This window comes from Eriocheir sinensis, unplaced genomic scaffold, assembly GCF_024679095.1.
Source record: "Eriocheir sinensis breed Jianghai 21 unplaced genomic scaffold, ASM2467909v1 Scaffold165, whole genome shotgun sequence".
NCBI lineage: Eukaryota > Metazoa > Arthropoda > Malacostraca > Decapoda > Varunidae > Eriocheir > Eriocheir sinensis.
The window spans coordinates 522558-545000 of NW_026111017.1; the positions used below are offsets into that span (position 1 = coordinate 522558).

The 22443-nt window shown below is 44.3% G+C and overlaps 1 protein-coding gene across 1 annotated transcript in view; it reads right to left on the minus strand.

The window, feature by feature from the left end:
* The window catches only part of LOC126990444 (GTP-binding protein Di-Ras2-like), a 109363-nt gene that overhangs the window by 14546 nt on the left and 72374 nt on the right, over positions 1–22443 (minus strand). The window contains exons 2-3 of the mRNA XM_050849052.1: positions 15044–16826; positions 4333–4522 (exon numbers count right to left, since the gene is read on the minus strand). Of these exons, the coding sequence (XP_050705009.1) occupies positions 4333–4522; positions 15044–15486 (633 nt within the window). The 5' untranslated portion in view covers positions 15487–16826. The remainder of the gene's footprint in view (positions 1–4332; positions 4523–15043; positions 16827–22443) is intronic.

The following is a 22443-nucleotide window of genomic DNA, read 5'->3' on the forward strand; positions in this document are numbered from 1 at the left end:
GTCCTCTCATAAGACGTGTCCTGTAATAACATCTAATCCCGCTGCGTCAATGTGTCTTGCGATGATTGGAAGGCGACGAGACATTCTTTATACGACAGCTCCGCCGGCACCACCACCACCACCACTGCCATCACCACCACCACCACCACCACTGCCATCACCACCACCACCACCACTGCCATCACCACCAACACCACCACCTCAATCCTATATGACATAACTTTCTTCCTCTTTCTTTCCTTCCTCCCCCTCCTTCTCCTCCTCCTCCTTCTCCTCCTCCTTCTCTTACTTGTATTTCATTTATCTCCTCCTCCTCCTCCTCCTCCTCCTCCTCCTCCTCCTCCTTCTGCACTTTTCTTCATCTATTTCTTATTCTCTTATGTTTGTTCCTATTTTTCTTCTGTTTCCTCCTTCTTATTCTTTTTTTTCCTCTTACCCTTCTTGCTCTTCCTCATCTTTTTTTTTCTTAGTGCTGCTTATTCATTTTTTCCTTCGTTTTTTTCTCTTCCTCTTCTTCTTCTTCTTCCTCCTCCTCCTCCTCCTCCTCTTATTCAATACAATTTCTCGTGACCTTTCCTCGTAACTTTGTTTTCATTGTTTCCTTTCATATTATTATCTAATATTTTCCTCTTCCTCTTCCTCTTCCTCCGTCTTCTCCACGTCCACCTCCTATTCTTCCTCGCCTTCCTATTCTTCTTCTTCCTCATGCACCTGTTCCTTTACCTTCCTTTACCTGCTCGTTTTCCTCTAATTAGTTATTTTTCAGGTAGGTTTAGTTATTTTTTTATCTCTCTCTTCTCCCCGCTTTCATTTTCTTCCTTCTCTTTGTTATCTCTTGTTCGGGTCTTTTCACATTCAGTCATTTTCCTCGTAATTGCTTTTCCTATGTTATCTTTTTCTTCTGTTAAAGTTTTCTTCTTCTTTTGCTTATTTGTGTTTATCTCCATCTTTCCTTTCTTTTTCTTCATTTTATCATCATTGTTATTTCCATTCTTGTTATTATTGCTTTCATATTCTTCTCAATCATAATCTTTTTCCTCTTCTTCCTCTTTGTAATCGGTTTTTTTTCCTCTTTTCCTCTTCGTAATCATAATGTTTTCCCTCTTCTCCTTTTCTTGTTTGTACTGTATTTTCCTCTTGATCCTAATCTTCTTCCTCTTCCTCTTTTTAGTCTTATTCTTTTCCTTCTTATCCTCTTCTACTTGCACCTTCTTTTCTTTATTTTTATCCTAATCTTTTTCCTCTTCCTCTTTTTAATCTTATTCTTGTCCTTATCCTTTTCTACTTGCACCTTCTTTTCTTTATTTTTTCCTATTTTCTTTCCTCTTTTCTTATTCTTTTTCTTTTTCATCCTAACCTTCTTCCTCTTCATCTTTTTAATCTTAATTTTTTCCTTCCCATCATTTTTTTAAACTTTCTTTACTTCTGTTCCTTCTAATCTGTATCTTCTTCTTTCTCTTTCACTCCCCTTTCCCCTCACCCTAATTACTTCATTTCTTTATTAACACTCAAGATTTTTTATTATTTTTTTATTATTTTCTGTTATCTTTTCTCCCTTCTTCGTTGATCCTTATTATCGTTCTTTTCTATAAGCTTCTCTTTTATCTTATCTCTCTCTTCCCTTCTCTTCATCTTTCTTTTTCTTTATTTCATATTAAATCCATTACTCTCTCTCTCTCTCTCTCTCTCTCTCTCTCTCTCTCTCTCTCTCTCTCTCTCTCTCTCTCTCTCTCTCTCTCTCCTTTATCTATCTATCTATCTATTTATCTATCTATTTATCTATTTCTTTATCTATCTATCTATCATTATCTATCTGCAACAACAACTCCTCTTTTGTTTTTCCACTCACCTCCTCCTCCTCCTCCTCTTCCTCCTTCACTTCATTCTGCTTCTCTTCCTCCTTCTCTTTCTTCACCATTATCAAAACCTTTATCCTCCTCCTCTTCCTCCTCCTCCTCCTCCTTTTTTAATAACGTCGGTGATTCAGCGGAAAACAAAGGAAGAGTCAAGCTTCGCCGACACCACAAAGGGCGGGAGGAAAGGTGTGTGGCGAGGGCTCGGCTAATTAGAGGGAGTCACCTGGATCGACCTTACCTGGCTGGGGGGGGGGGGAGGTGTGACAGGTGAGCGACGAGAGGTCAAAGAATCAGGTCATCGGTAAAAGGTTACGTTGGGTTAGACAATGATGATGATGATGATGATGATGATGATGATGATGATGGTGGCGGTGGTGATGATAATGATCCAGAAGAGGAAGAGGAGGAGGAGGAGGAGGAGGAGGAGGAGGAAGTAGTAGTAGTAGTAGTAGTAGTAGTAGTAGTAGTAGTAGTAGTGGTTAAAGAAGAAGAAGAAGAAGAAGAAGAAGAAGAAGAAAAAGAAAAAGAAAAAGAAGAAAAAGAAGAAGAAGAAGAAGAAGAAGAAGAAGAAGAAGAAGAAGAAGAATCATAACGAAACTACTAGAATCTGTGATTATTATTATTATTATTATTATTATTATTATTATTATTATTATTATTATTATTATTATTATTATTATTATTATTATTATTATTATTATTATTATTATTATTATCACTATCATTAGAATTATTATGCACACACACACACACACACACACACACACACACACACACACACACATATACACACACACACACACACACACACACACACACACACACACACACACAGGTAAGCCGGGCAATCAGCAGCCAGGTATGTTGCTAATCCATTTTTGAGGGCCATTCATCATCATCGTCATCATTAGCATCACAACCAACGGTCAGTATTTTTTTTCCCTTCCCGCGACCCGGAAGCGAAGCGGCCGATGAAAAGCGGAATGATAACCCTCCAGGTCTTATTGTCTTGTTGTGTTATCCATTTTTTCTTTTTGCTTCACTTTTCTTGTTTATTTTTCTGATTGCTTCGTTTTTTCCGTTATATTTCGGTTGATTTCTGCGCTCCGATGTCTTTTCCTTTTTAATTAGCTTTTTTTTAATAGTATCAGTTGACAGTATTTGTATTTAAGTTTAAAAGTATTCCTCCATTTTCTCTCTCAGTTTTCTCCGATGTCTTTCCCTTTTTAATTAGCTTTTTTTTAGTATCATTTGACTATTAGTATTTCTGGTTATAAGTATTTCTCCATTTTCTCTCTCAGTTTTCTCTATATTCTGTCGTTGTGTGTTTCTGATTTTCGAGATATTCATTTTTTTCTATTCATTTCTATTCATTCATTTATATATTTGCTTATTCTGTGATGTCCATGGATTCTGTCTATATATCTATCTTTATGCTATTCTATATAACATGTCGAGAAATGCCTTGAAGTTCAGTCCAATTATCCACATTTATTCTTTTCTGTCTATATTTATGGAGGATTGCACTCAGATTTCTGCTTACGTAAATATTTCTTTTATTTCGGAAGGGGAGAGAGACGTCAACGGTTTTTCTATTTATTTTTCCATCTTTATTTTATTTCTCGTTTGATTTATGGTGAAGCCTCTCTGGTTATCTGATTGTTTTCGTATTATATTATTTTATGGGAGGGAAGAGGAACGGTAGAGAGTGGAGGAGCGGGAGGAGGAAGGGAGTGGAGGGCGTTGTCTCCCGGGGGTTGGATGAAGACTGATGGTGCTTAATTGATATTTTATGACACTAAACATATACCAATTTTTCTTCCTCATCCACTACTAACACTACTACCACTACTACTACTACTACGACTACTACGACTATTACTACTCAACCCTTTCCCAGTTTTCTTTAACGCACCAAACTTTTTTTTATTGCTCTTTAGCTTTTTCCTCTACTGTAAAAACAAACATCAGCACTTCTTACTCTTCTTACTGATTTTGCTTTTTCGCTTTACTGCTTCCTCTTATTTATCTTATTCTTACCCTCGGTCTACTTCCTTTACTGTAAAAACAAGCTTCGTTCCTTCGTACGTTTCCTACTCGTTTATTTTATTCATTAATCTACTTCCTTTACTCTAAAAACAAACTTCATTCATTCTTTCGCCTATTACTTATTTATTTCGGTCATTAATCTACTTCCCATACTTTAAAAACAGACTTCATCCCTTCTTACTCCCCCTACTTATTTATTTTGGTCATTAATCTACTTCCTTTACTCTAAAAAACAATCTTCAACCCTTCTCACTCTTCTTACTTGCATTATATTCCCTTTAATCTACTTCCATCCCCTTCATAAACAAATTCAAACCTTATTCCTCTTCTCAAACCTAATAAACCTCTTTCCGCCCTTTAGCTGCTTCCTTTACTACAAAAAACAAAATACAATCCTTCCCACTCCTCTCAAACCCACTAATCTCACCTCGGGAATGGACTCGCGGTCGCTGGGGGGAGTCTGCGAGCGGTGCTGTGACCTCGTTTTGCAGTAGGCAGAGCTCTGTCGCTTGAGGCTGGAGTCTTCCCCCTGAGGCACCTTCCCGATCTGCAGGAAGGTGCGAAAGATATCCTTGATGTGCAGGTTTTCCTTCGCCGAGCACTCGATCACGCGACACCTGCGGAATACACCTGGGATTAATTTTGAAGGTGAGTTGTTGTGGATAAAGGTGGTGGTGGTGGTGGTGGTGGTAGTGTTGAGTGGATTGGATTGATGTTGATTTGGTTTTGATTTGGTGTTTGAGTGTGTGTGTGTGTGTGTGTGTGTGTGTGTGTGTGTGTGTGTGTGTGTGTGTGTGTAGAAGTCAAGGACCGCCACACACAAACATACACACGCACGCACGCACTTTACCGCAGAACCGTTCTCGTTTATCGTCATCTGCAAATATCATGATAAAGATCTCTCTCTCTCTCTCTCTCTCTCTCTCTCTCTCTCTCTCTCTCTCTCTCTCTCTCTCTCTCTCTCTCTCTCTCTCTCTCTCTCTCTCTCTCTCTCTCTCTCTCTCTCTCTCTCTTCATTCACACTCATTATCCCTCCAAATCCTACTTTAGTGTAATTATCCTTATGCCCTCCTTAGTTCTCTCTCTCTCTCTCTCTCTCTCTCTCTCTCTCTCTCTCTCTCTCTCTCTCTCTCTCTCTCTCTCTCTCTCTCTCTCTCTCTCTCTCTCTCTCCGCCACCGACTTTAACCTTCTATTACACAATTATCTTACGGACACCTCTCTCTCTCTCTCTCTCTCTCTCTCTCTCTCTCTCTCTCTCTCTCTCTCTCTCTCTCTCTCTCTCTCTCTCTCTCTCTCTCTCTCTCTCTCTCTCTCTCTCTCTCTCTCTCTCTCTCTCTCTCAGTTCTTCCTCTTTCCTCCTTTCACAACCTTTCCCTCCATTTTCCTTCCTCTCTGAACCTCTCTTATCCTTTCCATTCCCCCTTTTCGCAATCTTTTTCTCCCTTTTCCTTTCTCTCCCAAATTCCTCCTTTCTCTTCCCCTTTGCACCCTTTCGCTCCCTTTTCCTTTCCCTCCCAACCTTTTTTCTCCTTCCTCTTGCAACTGTTCTCTCTCTTCTTCTCTCTCCCAACTTTATCTTCTCTCTTCCTCCCTTTTGCAAATTATATATATTATCCTTCATCTCCCGACCTCTTTCTCTTTCCTCTTCCTCCTTCTCATACCCTTTCCCTCCCTTTTCTTTCACTCCTTACCTCTTCCTTCTTCCTCTCCCTTCCTTTACTTTCTCCTTTTTCATCCTCCCTCTCCCTTTCCCATCCTCTCCTAACCTTCTCTACGTCCCTATCTTCTCCCTCTACTCAGTGCTCCTTGAACCCATATCACTCAGCGGGAAAGGGATTCAAACCTCTTACCCCCACTGGAACCCATGCGAGAGGGAGGGAGAGGCGGTTAAGCGTATTCAGCCTGTATCGCTTCTGGTTCTCGGTGACTCGCGGCTTTCAGAGAGGAGAGGAAGAGGTGGGGTAGGAGGAGGAGGAGATAGGGAGAGGAGGAGGAGGGAGAGGAAGGGTCGTTTGTATTCAGAACAGGCCTCGAGTGGGTGAGAAGGGGAGGCGGTGGTGGTGGTGGTGGTGGTGATGATTGAGTTAATGCTGCTATATACGATGTTGATTATATTATTGCAGTTTGTTGTGGTGGTTGTGGTGGTGGTGGTGGTGGTGGTGGAGGTGGTGGAGGAGGTGGTGGAAGTTTTTCGTTATTGTTCTTGTTGTTGTTCTTAGTATTTTTATCATTATTATATGTAGTATTGTTATTAATTTTTATATTACTAATACTGCTGCTACTACTGCTACTTCTACTACTACTACTACTACTACTATTACTACTACTACTACTACTACTACTACTACTACTACTACTACTACTACTACTACTATTACTACTACTACTACTACTACTGCTGTTTCTGCTACTACTACTACTGCTGCTGCTGGTGTTACTGCTAATACAACTACTACTACTACTACTACTACTACTACTACTACTACTACTACTACTACTACCACCACCACCAATTAATTATGATGGTGACAAATGTATAAACAGTTATGACAGTCACCACCACCATCACGACCACCACCACCACCACCACCACCATATACAACAACAACAACAACAACAACAACAACAACAATAGCAACACTACACCACAGGGATTTCAGATGCAATGAACTACAATTTCTGTCGACATATTAATATCTGCTGCGCCTCATCACGGAGCGGGTTTTTAATTATTACGCTACACCACCACCACCACCACCACCATCACCACCACCACCACCACCACCACCACCAGCAATAACCTCAACACCAACACTAACACAAACCGCTCTCAATATCACTACCACCACCACCTCCATCATCACCACCACCACCTCCACTAATCCTAAAGCTACCAGTATCAACAACATTACCAGCAGAATTAACAGAAAAACCACCTCCAAAATCACTACCACAAACCCTAACTTCACAAATATCACCATTAACACCACCATCACCACCACCACCACCAATAATCTCAACACCAACACAACACAAACCGCTCTCAATATCACTATCACCTATCCCATCATCACCACCACCACCACCTCCACTAAAACCCCCAACACCAACACCAACACAAACCACCCCCATTATCACTGTCACCAACACTACTATCACCATTACCACCACTACCATCACCACCACCAGAACTTCAATCACCACTTCTATATCACGCGAGCCACTTTCACTTCTTACAACTACCATCACCATCACCATCACCACCATCATTTGTTCTTGTGTTCCTCTTCCTCCTTTTCTCCTCTACATTCTCTTTTATTTTCCTCATCTTCCTCACTTCACTTACTAACCTAAACAAAGCAAAATTTAACTCCATTTAGTCCTCCTCCTACTCTTCTTCCTCCTCCTCCTTCCCCACGCCATTCCTTCTCTCCCCTCTCTTCTCTTGCTTCCCTTTCCTTCTTTTAATCTTCGTCGTTGCTGTTGTGTGTGTTCGTCGTGTTTCCGGACATAAAGCGCGCGTCATCCCCGCTCAGGTGTGTCCTAACCTGTCGCCCTGATGCATTCGACTCATTAACCTGGTGAGAGTGACATCGTGCTCCAGAATTACCTGCGTGGATTAGCCAATTTCAGGAGTGAATGCAGGTACGGTACGGGTGCTGGTGGTGATGGTGGGGGGGGGGGGGGGGGGGATGGTGATGACAGTGGTGGTGGTGGTGAGGGAAGGGGTAGTATTGGTGGTGACTGACGGGGTGTAGGTATTAGGTGTAAGTGTTGTAGGTAGTGGTGATGGTAGTGATGGTGGTGGTGGTGGTGGTGGTAATGAGGGTAAATGAAGGGAAGTTAGTGATGCCTGTAGTGTTGTAAGTAGTGGTAGTGGTAGTCGTGGTACTCTTGGTGTGAGGTGGTGGTGGTGGTGGTGGTGGTGGTCATGGTGGTTGCGGTGGTGATGTTAGTAGTGATGGTGGTGATAATCGATTTTTTTTTTACAACAAAGGAGACAGCTCAAGGTCACAAAAAAAGGACACAATAATAAAAATAAAAAAAGCCCGCCGCTCGCTGCTCCTATAAAAAGAATCAAAAGAGGTGGCCGAAAGAGAGGTCAATTTCGGGTAATGTAAAACAAAAAGACAAATGAGAATAAATCTGAAATGAATAAATGAACAAATATATGAACAATGGAAACAAGTGACAAACGATGTGACAAAACAGAGAAAAATGAAAGAGAAAAATACGCGCATCAGTAAACAAGAAAAATATATATGTTAAACTATGTAAGCACACACACACACACACACACACACACACACACACACACACACACACACATACTCTCATACACCAACAATTATTATTTTATCGACGCTCTTCTAAAATAAACAAACAAACAAGTAAACAAATAAACAAGATTGAAAAAAATATGAGTGAACTTAGGAATAAATGAAAGAAAGATATAGATAGATAGATAGATAGATAGATAGAGAGAGAGAGAGAGAGAGAGAGAGAGAGAGAGAGATGGAGAAAAGAGATAATGAAGAAATAAAGATAAATATGAAAAGAAAGACAAAAATAAAGAGATAGAGAGAAATGAAGCAGCAGAGTAAAAATGAGGAAAGAAAAAAATGTGAAGTAAAAATGAAGGGAAAGAAAGAGAGAGAGGTGGAGAAGGAATGTGAAAGAAAAGAAAGAACGAGAAAAATATGGAGAAAAAGGAAAAGAAAAAAAGAGAGTCGAAAACAACCTCTCTCTCTCTCTCTCTCTCTCTCTCTCTCTCTCTCTCTCTCTCTCTCTCTCTCTCTCTCTCTCTCTCTCTCTCTCAACGCTTGCACCGGACGTCAAAAAATGTAAAAGCAAAGAAAAGAGAAAAAATAAGAGAAAGTAAAACTAAATCCCTTTCTCAAAAATGAAGAAATATTAGAGAAACTGTCGACATAAGTAAAAAGAAAACAACTTCATGGAGAGAAAGAGAGAGAGAGAGAGAGAAATCGAAATTCTTGTTCAAAATGTTCTCGTTTTCTATTTTTCTTTTGACTTTTTTTTATCGAGAACTAAAGAAAATAAATGAATGAAAATAATGACGATAAAATGTAATAAAAAAATATACAAAAAAGGAAATATGGACAAAGAAATATTATATCCATCTCTCTCTCTCTCTCTCTCTCTCTCTCTCTCTCTCTCTTCTTCTTCATTTCTTTTCATCTTACTCTCTCTCCTCTCCTGCTCCTCCTCCTCCTCCTCCTTCTCCTCCTCCTCCTCCTCCTCCTCCTCCTCCTCCTCCTCCTCCTCCTCCTCCTCCTCCTCCTCCTTCTCCTCCTCCTCCTCCTCCATTAGACACATTTCTCTTCCTCCTCCTCCTCACTTTCTCCACTTTTTATCTTCCTTTCATCTGTCCCTCGACCTCTTCTTAACCAGGAGGAAACTAAGAGAAGGCGGAGGAGGAGGAGGGGGAGACAGAGTAAATAGAAAATATAAAAAGGAACGGAAAATAATAATTTGTAAGGGATAAGAAGAGGAGGAGGAGGATAAGTGAAGGAGGAGGAGGAGGTGAAGGAGGAGGAGGAGGAGGAGGAGGAGGAAGAAAAAGAAGAAAAAGAAAAGACGGAAGAGAGATTTTGTGAGGCAGAGAGAGAGAGAGAGAGAGAGAGAGAGACTAAAACCGAGTCTTCACGTCGATTGGGAACCGTTCAGATTACTCTCCTCCTCCTCCTCTTCCTCCTCCTCCTCCTCCTTCTCCTCTTCCTCTTTCCTCCTCCTCCATGGAATAGCATCTCTTAGTGCTTATCTTATATCTTTTGAATTGCTTGGTTTTTATTTATCATCCTTTAAAAATAAATGTATGGATGTTTCTTCAGATAATTATAATACGACAGAAAAGAACCATTCACATTGTCTTTTGTCCCATCTTTCTCTTATTTCCTCTTATTATTACGTTTTCTTCTTATTCCTTACTGTCTTCCTCTCCCTCTTTCTCTTTCCCCGTCTCTCATTTCTTTTCCCACTCTCTCTCTCTCTCTCTCTCTCTCTCTCTCTCTCTCTCTCTCTCTCTCTCTCTCTCTCTCTCTCTCTCTCTCTCTCTCTCTCTCTCTCTCCTATTCAGCAACTCAATTTTCTTCCCTACTCCTCTCCCTCCTCCTCTTTCTTCGTCTTTCAGTTCTTCTCTCTCCTCCTCCTCCTCCTCTCTCTGCTTCTCTCTCGTGAATCTGATTTTCCTATAAAACTCATAAATCTCTTGCATAACATTCTTCTCTTCCTCATTTTCCTCCGCCACCTTCCTTTATTCGTCCATATTCTTCTTTTTCCTCTTCTCCTCCTCTTCCTCCTACTACTGCAACTTCTTCTCCCGTTTCTGCTCTTCCTCCTTTAATGCTGCTGCAGGTTATTAGTTAAGTCAGATGTAAGCGCCGTTTCATTCCCTTCCCTCGGTTCGCTACGCATATTTACCGCCCGTTGCACGGGAGTTTAAATAAGTGGCGTCGGTGCTGAGGGAAGGAAGCAAGTTAGCTCAGCGTGTGAGGGCGACTGTTCAGAAACTGTTCATGGTTGGGCTCGTGAGAGAAAGAGCTAAGGGCTGCGGCGTGGCCTTCCAAGATTGACTGGTGGTGTTGCCTTGGTGCGGGTCATCCCAGTGCAGAGCGGTGTGTTAGACGTGCCCGTGTTTTGTGTTCCTGTAGCAGGCACATCAAGCGGCCCATCACGAGACTTCACAATGCTCTCCCGCTGTTGCTGCCGCTACCTACGTCAGACGGAGAGGCGGCGTGGAATGTGGGTTCCCGGCGGGTTGCGGGGCCGCAGCAGGATGGTGCAGGCCTCGGCGGCACAGAGCGCTTGGCCGCCCGGCGTGGCGGCGGCGTCCTTTGGGGTGTTCCGCCATACGAGGTACATGAAGAACAGCACTACGCACAGTGCCGCCACCTGTACGGCGATGCTGGCGTCGCTGTGCCACAGGTAGAGCTGCTCCTGCAGGTGAACGAGCGGCAGGGCGACCAGCGCCGTCAGGAAGGTGAGGATGCCCATGACGCAGGCCTCGGAGGTGTTGTCGTGACCGGCGAGTGCCACCAGGTGCGGCTCGGCCCACATGTCGAAGAGGAAGGTGCCGAGGTGCATCACCAGCTCGATGCTCACCTCGCTCCAGTGCTTGGCCACCTGGCGGCCCAGCAGCAGCAGTCGCGCGCCCATGTACATGTAGCCCGAGAGGCGCAGACCCAGCAGCAGGAAGAGCAGCTTGCCGGTGCGGTGCGGGTTCTCGTCGATCACGACGCCGCGGTAGTAGAGCCACGTGACAAGCAGACACACACCACCCAGCAGGCTGTAGCCCTCGGCCAGCACGCGGCCGGCCTTGCGCGGCGTGTTCACGTCCTGGAACACTTCCGGCAGCAGCACGAAGTCGTCACACATGAGGCTGGAGGCGTTGAAGAGTGCGGCAGCCGCCATCATGAAGCAGTAGTACCACGGCATCTCCCGCTGCGTCCTCAGTGCCTCCAGCACCGTGCCGAGCAGCGACGGACTGTCCTCCCGCGCGGGGTGGGCGTGTGGCCGCTCCTCCCTCGGCAGCACCAGTCTCAGTACCACGTACAGCACGGGGTACAGCGTCAGTATCAGCCAGAACACGTGCAGCGTCCCGAGGAGGCTCAGACCGTGCTCATCCTGCAGCCAGCGGTACAGCAGCAGGCCGCCGCCCCGGGCGAAGGAGCTGCCGGCGGTGACGGAGGCGTAGAGGATGCTGGTGTCCGCCGCAGTGAAGTGCTGCATGAACAGCGGGATGAGCGCCACGTCCTTGGCGAACACCTCACCGAGGGCGAACACGAGGCGGCCGGCGAACAGCAGCGGTACGGAGCCCCGCATGGCGCCGCGCACGAACATCAGCTCGCCCGCCACCACCAGCACGCTGCCGCCGAAGCCCACGCCCCAGGGGGTGAGTGGCCCGCTGCTGGATACGGCCACAGCCAGGATGCCGAGAACGAGGGGGTAGAACTCTACGATGGAGAGTTCAAAGGCGACAAGGCCATCAGGCAGGCCCGCCAGCCTCTTGACGTCCTCCTCCAGCACGTGGTACTCGGGGCGGAGGTGCAGTAGCGCCTGCATGGACACGGCCGCGGCGCATACTTTGAGGCACGCAGACACCATGGCGGCTGTGTGGCGCGAAGGACGAGAACGCAAAAGGAAAAGACTGAGACGGTAGACTGAAACAGTTTCGTAAGAACGCGGAAAAAAAATTTCTGCCACATACAGAGCACGAAAGATATAACCGCGGACCACCCATACAATACCACACTGATACTACTACTAATGATGACGCTGTTAATACTGTCATCACCACGACCACCATCAGTATCAAAGCCTCTCCATCCTCCTTCCTTCAGTCCCACTTCATTCCTTCCCCTCTGAGCGGCAGCTTCTAACATGACGCAACTCAATTTCCTTCCACATTCACCAAGGTCACGAGCAGTTCAGCACTCAGCACCGCCGTGGTCTCCCTCAGCACGGGCACCAGCAAGGCGCAGTCGAAGGACGCGAACTTTACGACCCCTGAAGCACACGTCGATGCCTTCATTTAGTCTCTTAACAAGATTATTGAGTGTAAAGTCTAGGATGACGTCACGAGCACACCAAGAAGGATGACGTTAAGCTTATAAGAATAAACACACTTGGATGCTCTCTCCAGGGAAAGTCTGATCCGTGAGCGCTAACTTCCGCCTCGACATGCCGCCGCAGACTATGAGTTAAGCAAAAAATAAGTCTGACCATAATATTTAATGGAAAATGAGGGGCAAGAAACCTCAACGAAACGGAGGGCGTGTGAAGCGTCTCCTCCCCACGGTACAAACCACAACAAGGGCCGACGCGCACCCCAGGCCTAGGAACTACCGGGTGACAAGCGGGGGTGGGGAAGGGGGGCAGGAAGGGTGGCGGGTGGGAGGTGAGGAGGCCGCCCACCCGACTACATCAGAACACCCAACGGACCTGCACCATACAACTGTACACTCGTATTGCCTCTCGTATTTCCCCACCTGTACCTTCTCCGCTGACCCACTTCCTCTTTTTGCTATATTCTTCATTAAAAAAAAATACATATCCGTCACCGCCTCGCTCTGGGGCTCTGGAGTGTAGTATGTGTGTGCTAACCGCTTTCCCCTTGCCGTGAAGCGCCTCAACAACGTTATAACTGTTCTTCCCTTCACCGCCATGCACTCCAGTTCATCTTTCCTTCTTCCTGGATTCTCTCACGTAACAACAACAGCTCCTTTGTATTAATTCGGAGATCATTCTTCGTGTCCTTGTAAGTCTATTTTTTGTATTTCTTTGTGTTTTTATCTCCATTTATTTTTAAGTCTTCACAAAGAATTCATTTGATGTCTCGGTTCTGTGTGATTTTGTTTTCCCCTTTCACATCACCTTTTGTAGCGTGTTGTGGTGCTTCTCTCTCTCTCTCTCTCTCTCTCTCTCTCTCTCTCTCTCTCTCTCTCTCTCTCTCTCTCTCTCTCTCTCTCTCTCTCTCTCTCTCTCTCTCTCTCTCTCTCTCTCTCTCTCTCTCTCTCTCCTTCCTTCTCTCTCTCTCTCTCTCTCTCTCTCTCTCTCTCTCTCTCTCTCTCTCTCTCTCTCTCTCTTTGTCTCTGTTTCTGTCTCTCTCTCTCTCTCTCCTTCTCTCTCTCTCTCTCTCTGTCTCTCTATCTCTCTCTCTCTCTCTCTCTCTCTCTCTCTCTCTCTCTCTCTCTCTCTCTCTCTCTCTCTCTCTCTCTCTCTCTCTCTCTCTCTCTCTCTCTCTCTCTCTCTCTCTCTCTCTCTCTCTCTCTCTCTCTCTCTCTCTTCTGTCAAGTTAGCAAGGCAGGTCAGGCGGAAGGGAGAGGAACGAGGTCAACGAACGAGGTCACAGGAACGCTGGAAACAACCCTGACGAGAACACGTGACGAGGACGATAAGGACGACAGGGAGGATCAGGGAGACGAGGAGGATCAGGACGACTTGAGGCGGCGGGAAAGATAAGGAAGATAAAAGGGAACGAAAGAATGGAAGCAAGATTTAAACGCAGTACAGATCCATTGCTCCTACGGTTTCCTTGTCGACAAAGAAGGAAATAAAGGCAAGAAAAGGAGATACGTAGACGCGATAACTGTGAATAGAGGTTGTTAGAGAGACTGTAAATAGAGGTTGTTAGAGAGAGATTGTTAGATAGATTTTTATTAGAGATTATTAGATGTTAGAGATTGCCAGAGATAGACTTTTAGAGACGGTTAGATGTTTAGATATTGATGGAGTTTGTTAGAGATTATTAGATTGTTAGTTGCCAGAAATTGTTAGAGATTGTTAGAGATAGGTTATTAGTAAGATATTATTTTCTCTTGAAGCTAAAGGGAAAGTAAGATAGTGACGAGAGATAAAGAGTGAACAGATAAATAAAAAGTGGTATGATAAAGATAAGGACAGATTCAGAGCAAAGATAAATAACTCGAAAAATAAACGAGATAAATTGAGACTGCGACAACAACAACAACAAAACAACAACAACAACAACAACAACAACAACAACAACAATAACAACAACAACAATAGCAAAAGAAAAAAAAAAACAATAAAGTCGAGGAGCAAACCCACGAAGGAGGACACTGAAAAAAAAGGAAAAGGAAATTAAAAAAAAAAAATACGAGCAAAACCGAGACAGACAGATCAACGAAACAAAACAAAATGAAAAAATAAAAAATAAAAACAAAGAAAAACAGAAAAAAAGATGTATGGAAAAGAAAGGAAGGAAGGAAGAAGAAAATAAAAGAAAACCAGGAAAGAAAAAGAAAAGTAGAAAAATATAAATGAGGAAACAACGTGATTTAGGGCAAAAAAAAACATGAGAAATAAAATAAAAAATAAATAAAAGCGATAAAAAAGAAGCATGGAAAAAAAAGGAAGGAAAGAAAGAAGAGAAGAAAAGAAAACCTGGAAAGAAAAAGAAAAGTAGAAAAAAATAAATAAAGAAACAACGTTATTAAAGGCAAAACAGAAAACATGAGAGAGAGAAATAAAATAAAAATAAATAAAAACGATCTCTCCCTCTCCATCCCTCTTTCTGCCTCCTCCCCTCCCTTCCTACCTCCATCCCTTTCCCTCTCCCTCTCCCTCTCCCCCTCACCTGCGCCTCCCTGCTCACCTGAACCGCTGCAGCTCACGATAAATCCAATCAGTCACGTCCTCTTTGAACACCTGCCGCTCGATCTCCAGGTCCATCTTGTTGCCGGCGATGACGATGGGAATCTCCTCGAAGTCGGTCCTCTGTTCCTTGATCTCCCCGATGACCTGCCGCACGGTGTCGAAGGAGTGCGTCTGGTCGATGGAGTAGACGATGAGGAAGGCGTGTGCGTTGGCGATGGACAAACGCCTCATCGCCGGGAACTGGAAATCGCCCGCTGTGTCCAAGATATCCACTTTGAGGGTGATGCGGCCGATTTCATAGTCCCGGTTGTAAAGGTCCTCCACCGTGCTCTTGTATTTGTCCGTGTACTTGCTGAAGAGGAAGCGGTTGATGATGGAGCTCTTGCCCACGCCAGCGCCACCGAGCAGCACCAGGCGTATTCTGTGCTCGTGATCAGTCATACCGAAGAGCTGGAGGCTATAGGCTGAAGGAATGGGAGAACAGACGTATGGGGGATAAGAGGGAGGATCAAAGAAGGTATTGTGCGGGGAAAGAGAGTTTATAAGAGGGTATAGTAGCGTGAAATTCGAGGAAAGGGAACAATAGGCGTGTAGGTGAAGAAGGAGATGGGAAGAGTACCAGAAGGTGTTCCGATGTTACTATTACTTAGGAGGTTATATTTAGCTATGAAGGTGTTGAAGGTTGAACAAAGGAGCCTAAAGGAGTGAGGGTGAAGAGGGATACCGTGGAAAGACTACGAAATGGCGTTACTTCTTACGTAGGAAGTTAGAGACAGCTCAAGTACGGAACTAATTGAAGGCGGAGAACAGGAAAACACAGGATTGATATCTGGACAGGCGCTGGGAACGATGTCACTAGAAGCTTATGAGAAACTCGTGACAGTGTTGAGAGAGGAAATTAAATCAAGGACGTATTGGAGAAGAAGGACGATGGAAAAGCAGCACCAGATCGCGTTTTTGGCGTGGGAAGAGCAAAGAGAGCTACAATTACGACTCCTGAGAGCTGTGAAAGAGAAAATGAGGTTAGGACAATAATACTAATGGGATATAGATCGCACTTATGGGCAAGGTAGAGAAAGAGTGATAGAAGGGCGGAGTAAAGGAAAGATCGGTGAGGTACTGAGAGTGTGAGACATGTGAAGAGGGCGATGTATTTGCTCCCTAAATAAGTAATGGGAAGAGTAAGAAAGGTGAACCAGCCTGAATGAGGACTAGGATGCGTTAATAGTGTTTAGGAGGGGAGAAAAACGATACCTGAGATACAGAGAACGGGAAAGGAAGAGAAAACGAATGTACCAAGGAACGCAAGTTTGAGTAAATACGAAAAAAGGTAGAAGGTAACTAATTAATTTGTGAAGTAGGAAAGTGTGGGAAGCAGGACAGAAAAGGGAAAAACAGGTGCACTGATGTAAATAATCTTGCCTATCGAAGCTGTAAAAGGTAAGTATTGAGCAGGTAGGCAAACAGGTAGATTAGTAGGTAGGTGAGATAATAGATAGATAAGGTAAGATATAAGTAAGTACAAGAGACAAGACAATAGCTTACGGAATCTTTGGATATAAGGTTAATAGAGTGAAGCCGATCAACTGGTAAGCAGGTAGGTGTGTAGATAAGCGAGTGGATCTCTAGGTAATTAGACAGGTGAGTGAAAGGCGATGTTTTGGTCCCTCGGTGGTGGTAGCGAGACTTCAAAGGTGAGCCCCAGGTAACGAGAGAGAGGATCCAACACCTCTTCGCCAGGTATTCACGATCAGCCTCTCTTCTCCCTCATTTTCTGACACCTGCAACGAGAAAGAAAACAGGCAGGTGTAAAAAATAAAGGAAAGGGAAAAGAAAGACACCATATGCAGAGTAAATAAAACCGTGCGTTCAATAATTTTAAAGGGCAGAAGGTAACATGTGTAAGGAGTTAGGAATTAAAAAAAACATGAAACTGAAATACAAAGAGAAAAAAAAGGATTAAAGAATGCAAAATCAAAAGCCCAGAATCCATGTTTTTCTGTATTGGCCAGGTGTGTGTGTGTGTGTATGTGTGTGTGTGTGTGTGTGTGTGTGTGTGTGTGTGTGTAAAGAGGGAGAGCAAATAAAAAGTAGCAGAGGCAAACCGTCACACACACACACACACACACACACACACACACACACACACACACACACACACACACACACACGAACACAGCCCGAAGGAGCAAACAAACACACAAGCAAACAAAAAGCGACAGACAAACAGACAGTGAGATGGACAGACAGACATATAAAAAAACACGACTTCCTGCCCGAGTAACTGACAGGCAGCATGACGGACAAAACTCAAACGAAAAAAACTGGAAAAAAGAAATGGAAAAACAGGAGACGAGAAAATCGCACACACACACACACACACACACACACACACACACACACACACACACACACACACACACACACACACACACACGAACGGATATTGAGGACCGAAGGGAAGAATGGAAACAAATATGAAAGAAAAGGTGAACAGAAAGAGAAAGCAATGGAGAAATAGATAGATAGATAGAAGGATAGATAGATGGATAGATAGATAGAGAGAGAGAGAGAGAGAGAGAGAGAGAGAGACAAGATCCAGGAGAGGGCGTGGAGGATCATCACTGCTCGACAACCGGAGCACCTACCGACCCTGCAGACCCTCCAACACCGGCGAGACGTGGCCGGCCTCACCACTCTGTACAAAATACAGCAGGAGGGGTGGAGCACCTGAGGACGCTGCGCCAGCCAGGCAGGAGGTGACAGCCACCCGGTCAGCGGAGGCGGCACCCACGGCTCTGGTGGTGCAGCGATGCCGGACGACTCACTACCAGAGGCAGTTTATAAACACTTACGTGCATATATGGAACCGTCTCCTTGCGTCCGGTCAGCTGCCTCAGCAGTTCACACACCGGCAACAATATAAACTGTTTGTGAACCAGTGGCTGAACAATTTGTGAACAGGTTAGGCTTTAAGATAGGGGATACCAACTATGTTCCCTTTAGCCTACAAACTAGTGCCGCCATATAATGTAATGTTATAGGTACTAGGCCCTGATGTAACCAAGTGTCTGTGTAAATAAAAAAAAAGAGAGAGAGAGTGTGTGGTGTGTGTGTGTGTCCAGTGTACCCCTCTCAATAGATCAAAGAAACAATACAGTCACCCTTCCAGAGGTACCCGTTTTCTCTTTCGATGAATCACAAATTGACAATAAAAAACGGGGAACAAGTTATCGCTTTTAAGACACGAATCCTTACTAGTGAATGAGTGTCCTCTCTCTCTCTCTCTCTCTCTCTCTCTCTCTCTCTCTCTCTCTCTCTCTCTCTCTCTCTCTCTCTCTCTCTCTCTCTCTCTCTCTCTCTCTCTCTCTCTCTCTCTCTTAGGAATATATGCGCTACAGCAATTTATTTTTTTAGCGATCAACGTGTGTGTGTGTGTGTGTGTGTGTGTGTGTGATACAGACAGATAAATACATAGATAGAGAGGCAGTAATCTACCCTACACACACACACACACACACACACACACACACACACACACACACACACACACACCGTCCTATTGCTTTACTTTCTTGTCTATCTAAAGCTTTTGAATCAATCCTTAACCGGAAGATTCAAAAGCACCTTTCCACTTCTGACCTTCTATCTGATCGCCAGTATGGGTTCCGCAAAGGGCGTTCTACTGGTGATCTACTAGCCTTCTTAACTGACTCTTGGTCATCCTCTCTTAGCCGTTTCGGTGAAACCTTTGCTATTGCGCTGGACATATCAAAAGCTTTTGATAGGGTCTGGCACAAATCTTTGCTTTCCAAATTACCCTCCTACGGTTTCTATCCTTCTCTCTGTACCTTTATCTCCAGTTTCCTCTCTGACCGTTCTATTTCTGCTGTGGTAGACGGTCACTGTTCTTCCCCTAAACCTATTAATAGTGGTGTTCCGCAGGGTTCTGTCCTATCTCCCACTTTCTTTCTGTTGTTCATTGATGATCTTCTTTCCAAAAACAAACTGTCCTATCCATTCTTACGCCGATGACTCTACTCTGCATTATTCAACTTCTTTTAATAGAAAACCCACCCAACAGGAACTGAATGATTCCAGGCTGGAGGCGACAGAACGCTTAGCCTCAGACCTTACTATTATTTCCGATTGGGGCAGGAAGAACTTGGTGTCCTTCAGTGCCTCAAAAACACAGTTTCTCCACCTATCCACTCGACACAATCTTCCAAACAACTATCCTCTATTATTTGACAACACTCAGCTATCACCTTCTTCAACACTAAACATCCTCGGTCTATCCTTAACTCAAAATCTCAATTGGAAACTTCATATCTCATCTCTTACTAAATCAGCTTCCTCGAGGCTGGGCGTTCTGTACCGTCTCCTCCAGTTCTTCTACCCCGCACAGTTGCTATCCATTTACAGGGGCCTTGTCCGCCCTCGTATGGAGTATGCATTTCACGTGTGGGGGGCTCCACTCACACAGCTCTCTTGGACAGAGTTAAGTCTAATGCTCTACGTCTCATCAGCTCTCCTCCTCTTCCTAATAGTCTTCTACCTCTTAATTTTCGCCGCCATGTTGCCTCTCTTTCTATCTTCTATCGATATTTTCATCCTGACTGCTCTTCCGAACTTGCTAACTGCATGCTCCCCGCTCCCACGACTTTCTACTCAAGCTCATCCCTTTACTGTCCAAATCCCTTACGCAAGAGTTAACCAGCATCTTCACTCTTTCATCCCTCACGCTGGTAAACTCTGGAACAATCTTCCTTCTTCTGTATTTCCTCCTGCCTACGACCTGAGCTCTTTCAAGAGGAGGGTATCAGGACATCTCTCCTCCCGAAATTGACCTGTCTTTCGGCCACTCCTCTAACTCTTTTTAGGAGCAGTGAGTATCGGGCTTTTTTTTTTTACATTTGTTACCTTTTTTTATGCCCTTGAACTGACTCCTCTGCAGTAAAACACACACACACACACACAAACACACACACACACGCAGGGCAATTCCGACGTAGATTTAATTTGCCAAAGCACTCTTTTAAGTCCCGTTCCCTCGATGAAAATGAACGGCAGATTGAATTACCTTCACACGTAATAGAAATAAACTGTTTAGCGCCCTTTTTTTTCACCACGAGGGAAAACGCTATGTAATGTATTTTTTTAAGGGGTGATCGGACTAAAAAAAATTAAACCTTGCTAAAAAATGTGTATGACTTTTTTTTTTCATACGTTGCTAGATATGTATTTAACCTCTTGTCATACCTTGTTCAATGTTGTTGTTGTTGTTTTTTGTATCTTTTAATATTTTAATGATGATGTGGTGTTAGCTGGTTCTTTCTGTTCTTGTTGTTGTTGTTGTTGTTATTCCCTATTTTTTTTTTTTGGGGGGGGGAGTTACTGTTATCTTAGTTCGTGTAAAGTTAAGGGTCTCTCTCTCTCTCTCTCTCTCTCTCTCTCTCTCTCTCTCTCTCTCTCTCTCTCTCTCTCTCTCTCTCTCTCTCTCTCTCTCTCTCTCTCTCTCTCTCTCTCTCTCTCTCTCGTCGTTTTGCTCCCATTTTGTTTTTATTTTACCCTGCTAACACACACACACACACACACACACACACACACACACACACAATTTTCCACGGTCGGTCATCAGAAAATCCTCTCATACGTCTGTTGCTCTTCCTTTCCCCTCTGTGGTGGTGGTGATGATGGTGGTGGTGGTGATGGTGGTGGTGATGATGATGATGATGGTGGTAGTGGTGGAGGTGATGGTGATGGTGGTGGTGGTGGTAGTGGACTAAAGCTTGATGGTAGGTGACCTGTCTGTCTGTCTGTCTGTCTGTCTGTCTGTCTGTCTGTGTCTGTCTGTCTGTGTCTGTCTGTCTCTCTGTCTGTGTCTGTCTGTCTGTCTGTGTCTATCTGTCTGTCTGTCTGTCTGTGTGTCTGTGTCTGTCTGTCTGTCTGTCTGTCTGTCTGTCTGTCTGTGTCTGTCTGTGTCTGTATGTCTGTCTGCGTCTGTCTGTGTCTGTCTGTCTGTGTCTGTCTATCTGTTTGTCTGTGTCTGTCTATCTGTTTGTCTGTGTCTGTCTGTTTGTGTCTGTCTGTCTGTCTGTCTGTCTGTTTGTTTGTCTGTCTGTCTGTCTGTCTGTCTGTCTGTCTGTCTGTCTGTCTGTGTCTGTCTGTCTGTCTGTGTCTGTCTATCTGTTTGTCTGTGTCTGTCTGTTTGTGTCTGTCTGTCTGTCTGTCTGTCTGTTTGTTTGTCTGTCTGTCTGTCTGTCTGTCTGTCTGTCTGTGTCTGTCTCTCTGTCTGTCTGTGTCTGTCTCTCTGTCTGTCTGTCTGTCTGTCTGTGTCTGTCTGTCTGTCTGTCTGTCTGTGTCTGTCTGTGTCTGTCTGTCTGTCTGTCTGTGTCTGTGTCTGTCTGTCTGTCTGTCTGTCTGTCTGTCTGTCTGTCTGTCTGTCTGTGTCTGTCTGTCTGTCTGCTTTGTTTTCTATCTCCATCTGCCTCTGTCTGTCTGTCTATCTCTCTATGCCTTTCTTTTTGTCTGTCTGTCTGGTTGGATGGCTATGTGGGGTACATTTTTACTGGCGGTCGTGGGCGGGATTCGAACCTGTGACCCATGAAGGAGGGCGTGCGGCTATGTGCATTCAGCCAGGCCCGTCAGGCATGCTTCTCTCCCTCCACACAAGGACGCGAGGAGAAAAAGGGTGGGAAGAGGACTAAAAGGAGGAGGAGGAGGAGGAGGAGGAGGAGGAGGAGGAGAAAGAACGATGAGGAGGAGAATGAACGTGAAAGTGGAGAGGGATGAAAAGAAGAGATAAAAAGGTGAAAGAGATGGAAAAAGGAAGAAGAAAAAGGAAAAAAAGAGAAATAGGGGGAATGGAGGGAGGAGGAGGAAGAGGAGGTGGAGGAAGAGGAGGAGGAGAAAGAACGAGGAGGAGGAGAATGAACGTGGAGAGGGATGAAGAGAAGAGATAGAAAGATGAAAGAGATGGAAAAAGGAAGAAGAAAAAGGAAAAATAGAGAAATGGGAGGAATAGAGGAAGGAGGAGGAAGAGTAAGAGGAAAAGAATGAAAATATAAATGAAAAGATGCAAAAAAGAGACGTAAAAGGAAAATAAGAGAAGGACTAGCGAGGAAAAAAAGATGAAAGGAGAGGAAGAAGAGGAGAAGAAGAGAAGGACGAGGAGAAAATGAACAATGATGATGATGATGATGAAAATGATGATGAATAATTATTAAGAAAGGTGAAAGGAGAAAACGAGAATAAAGAAAGGAATGAAGGGGATAATCATAAACGCGGACACCATAAATAAGAAGAAAATTATGATAACAAAGAGAATAACGAGGATAAGAAGGAGGGGGAAGGGAAAAATGAGGATTAGAAGGAAGGGGAGGTGGATGAAATGGA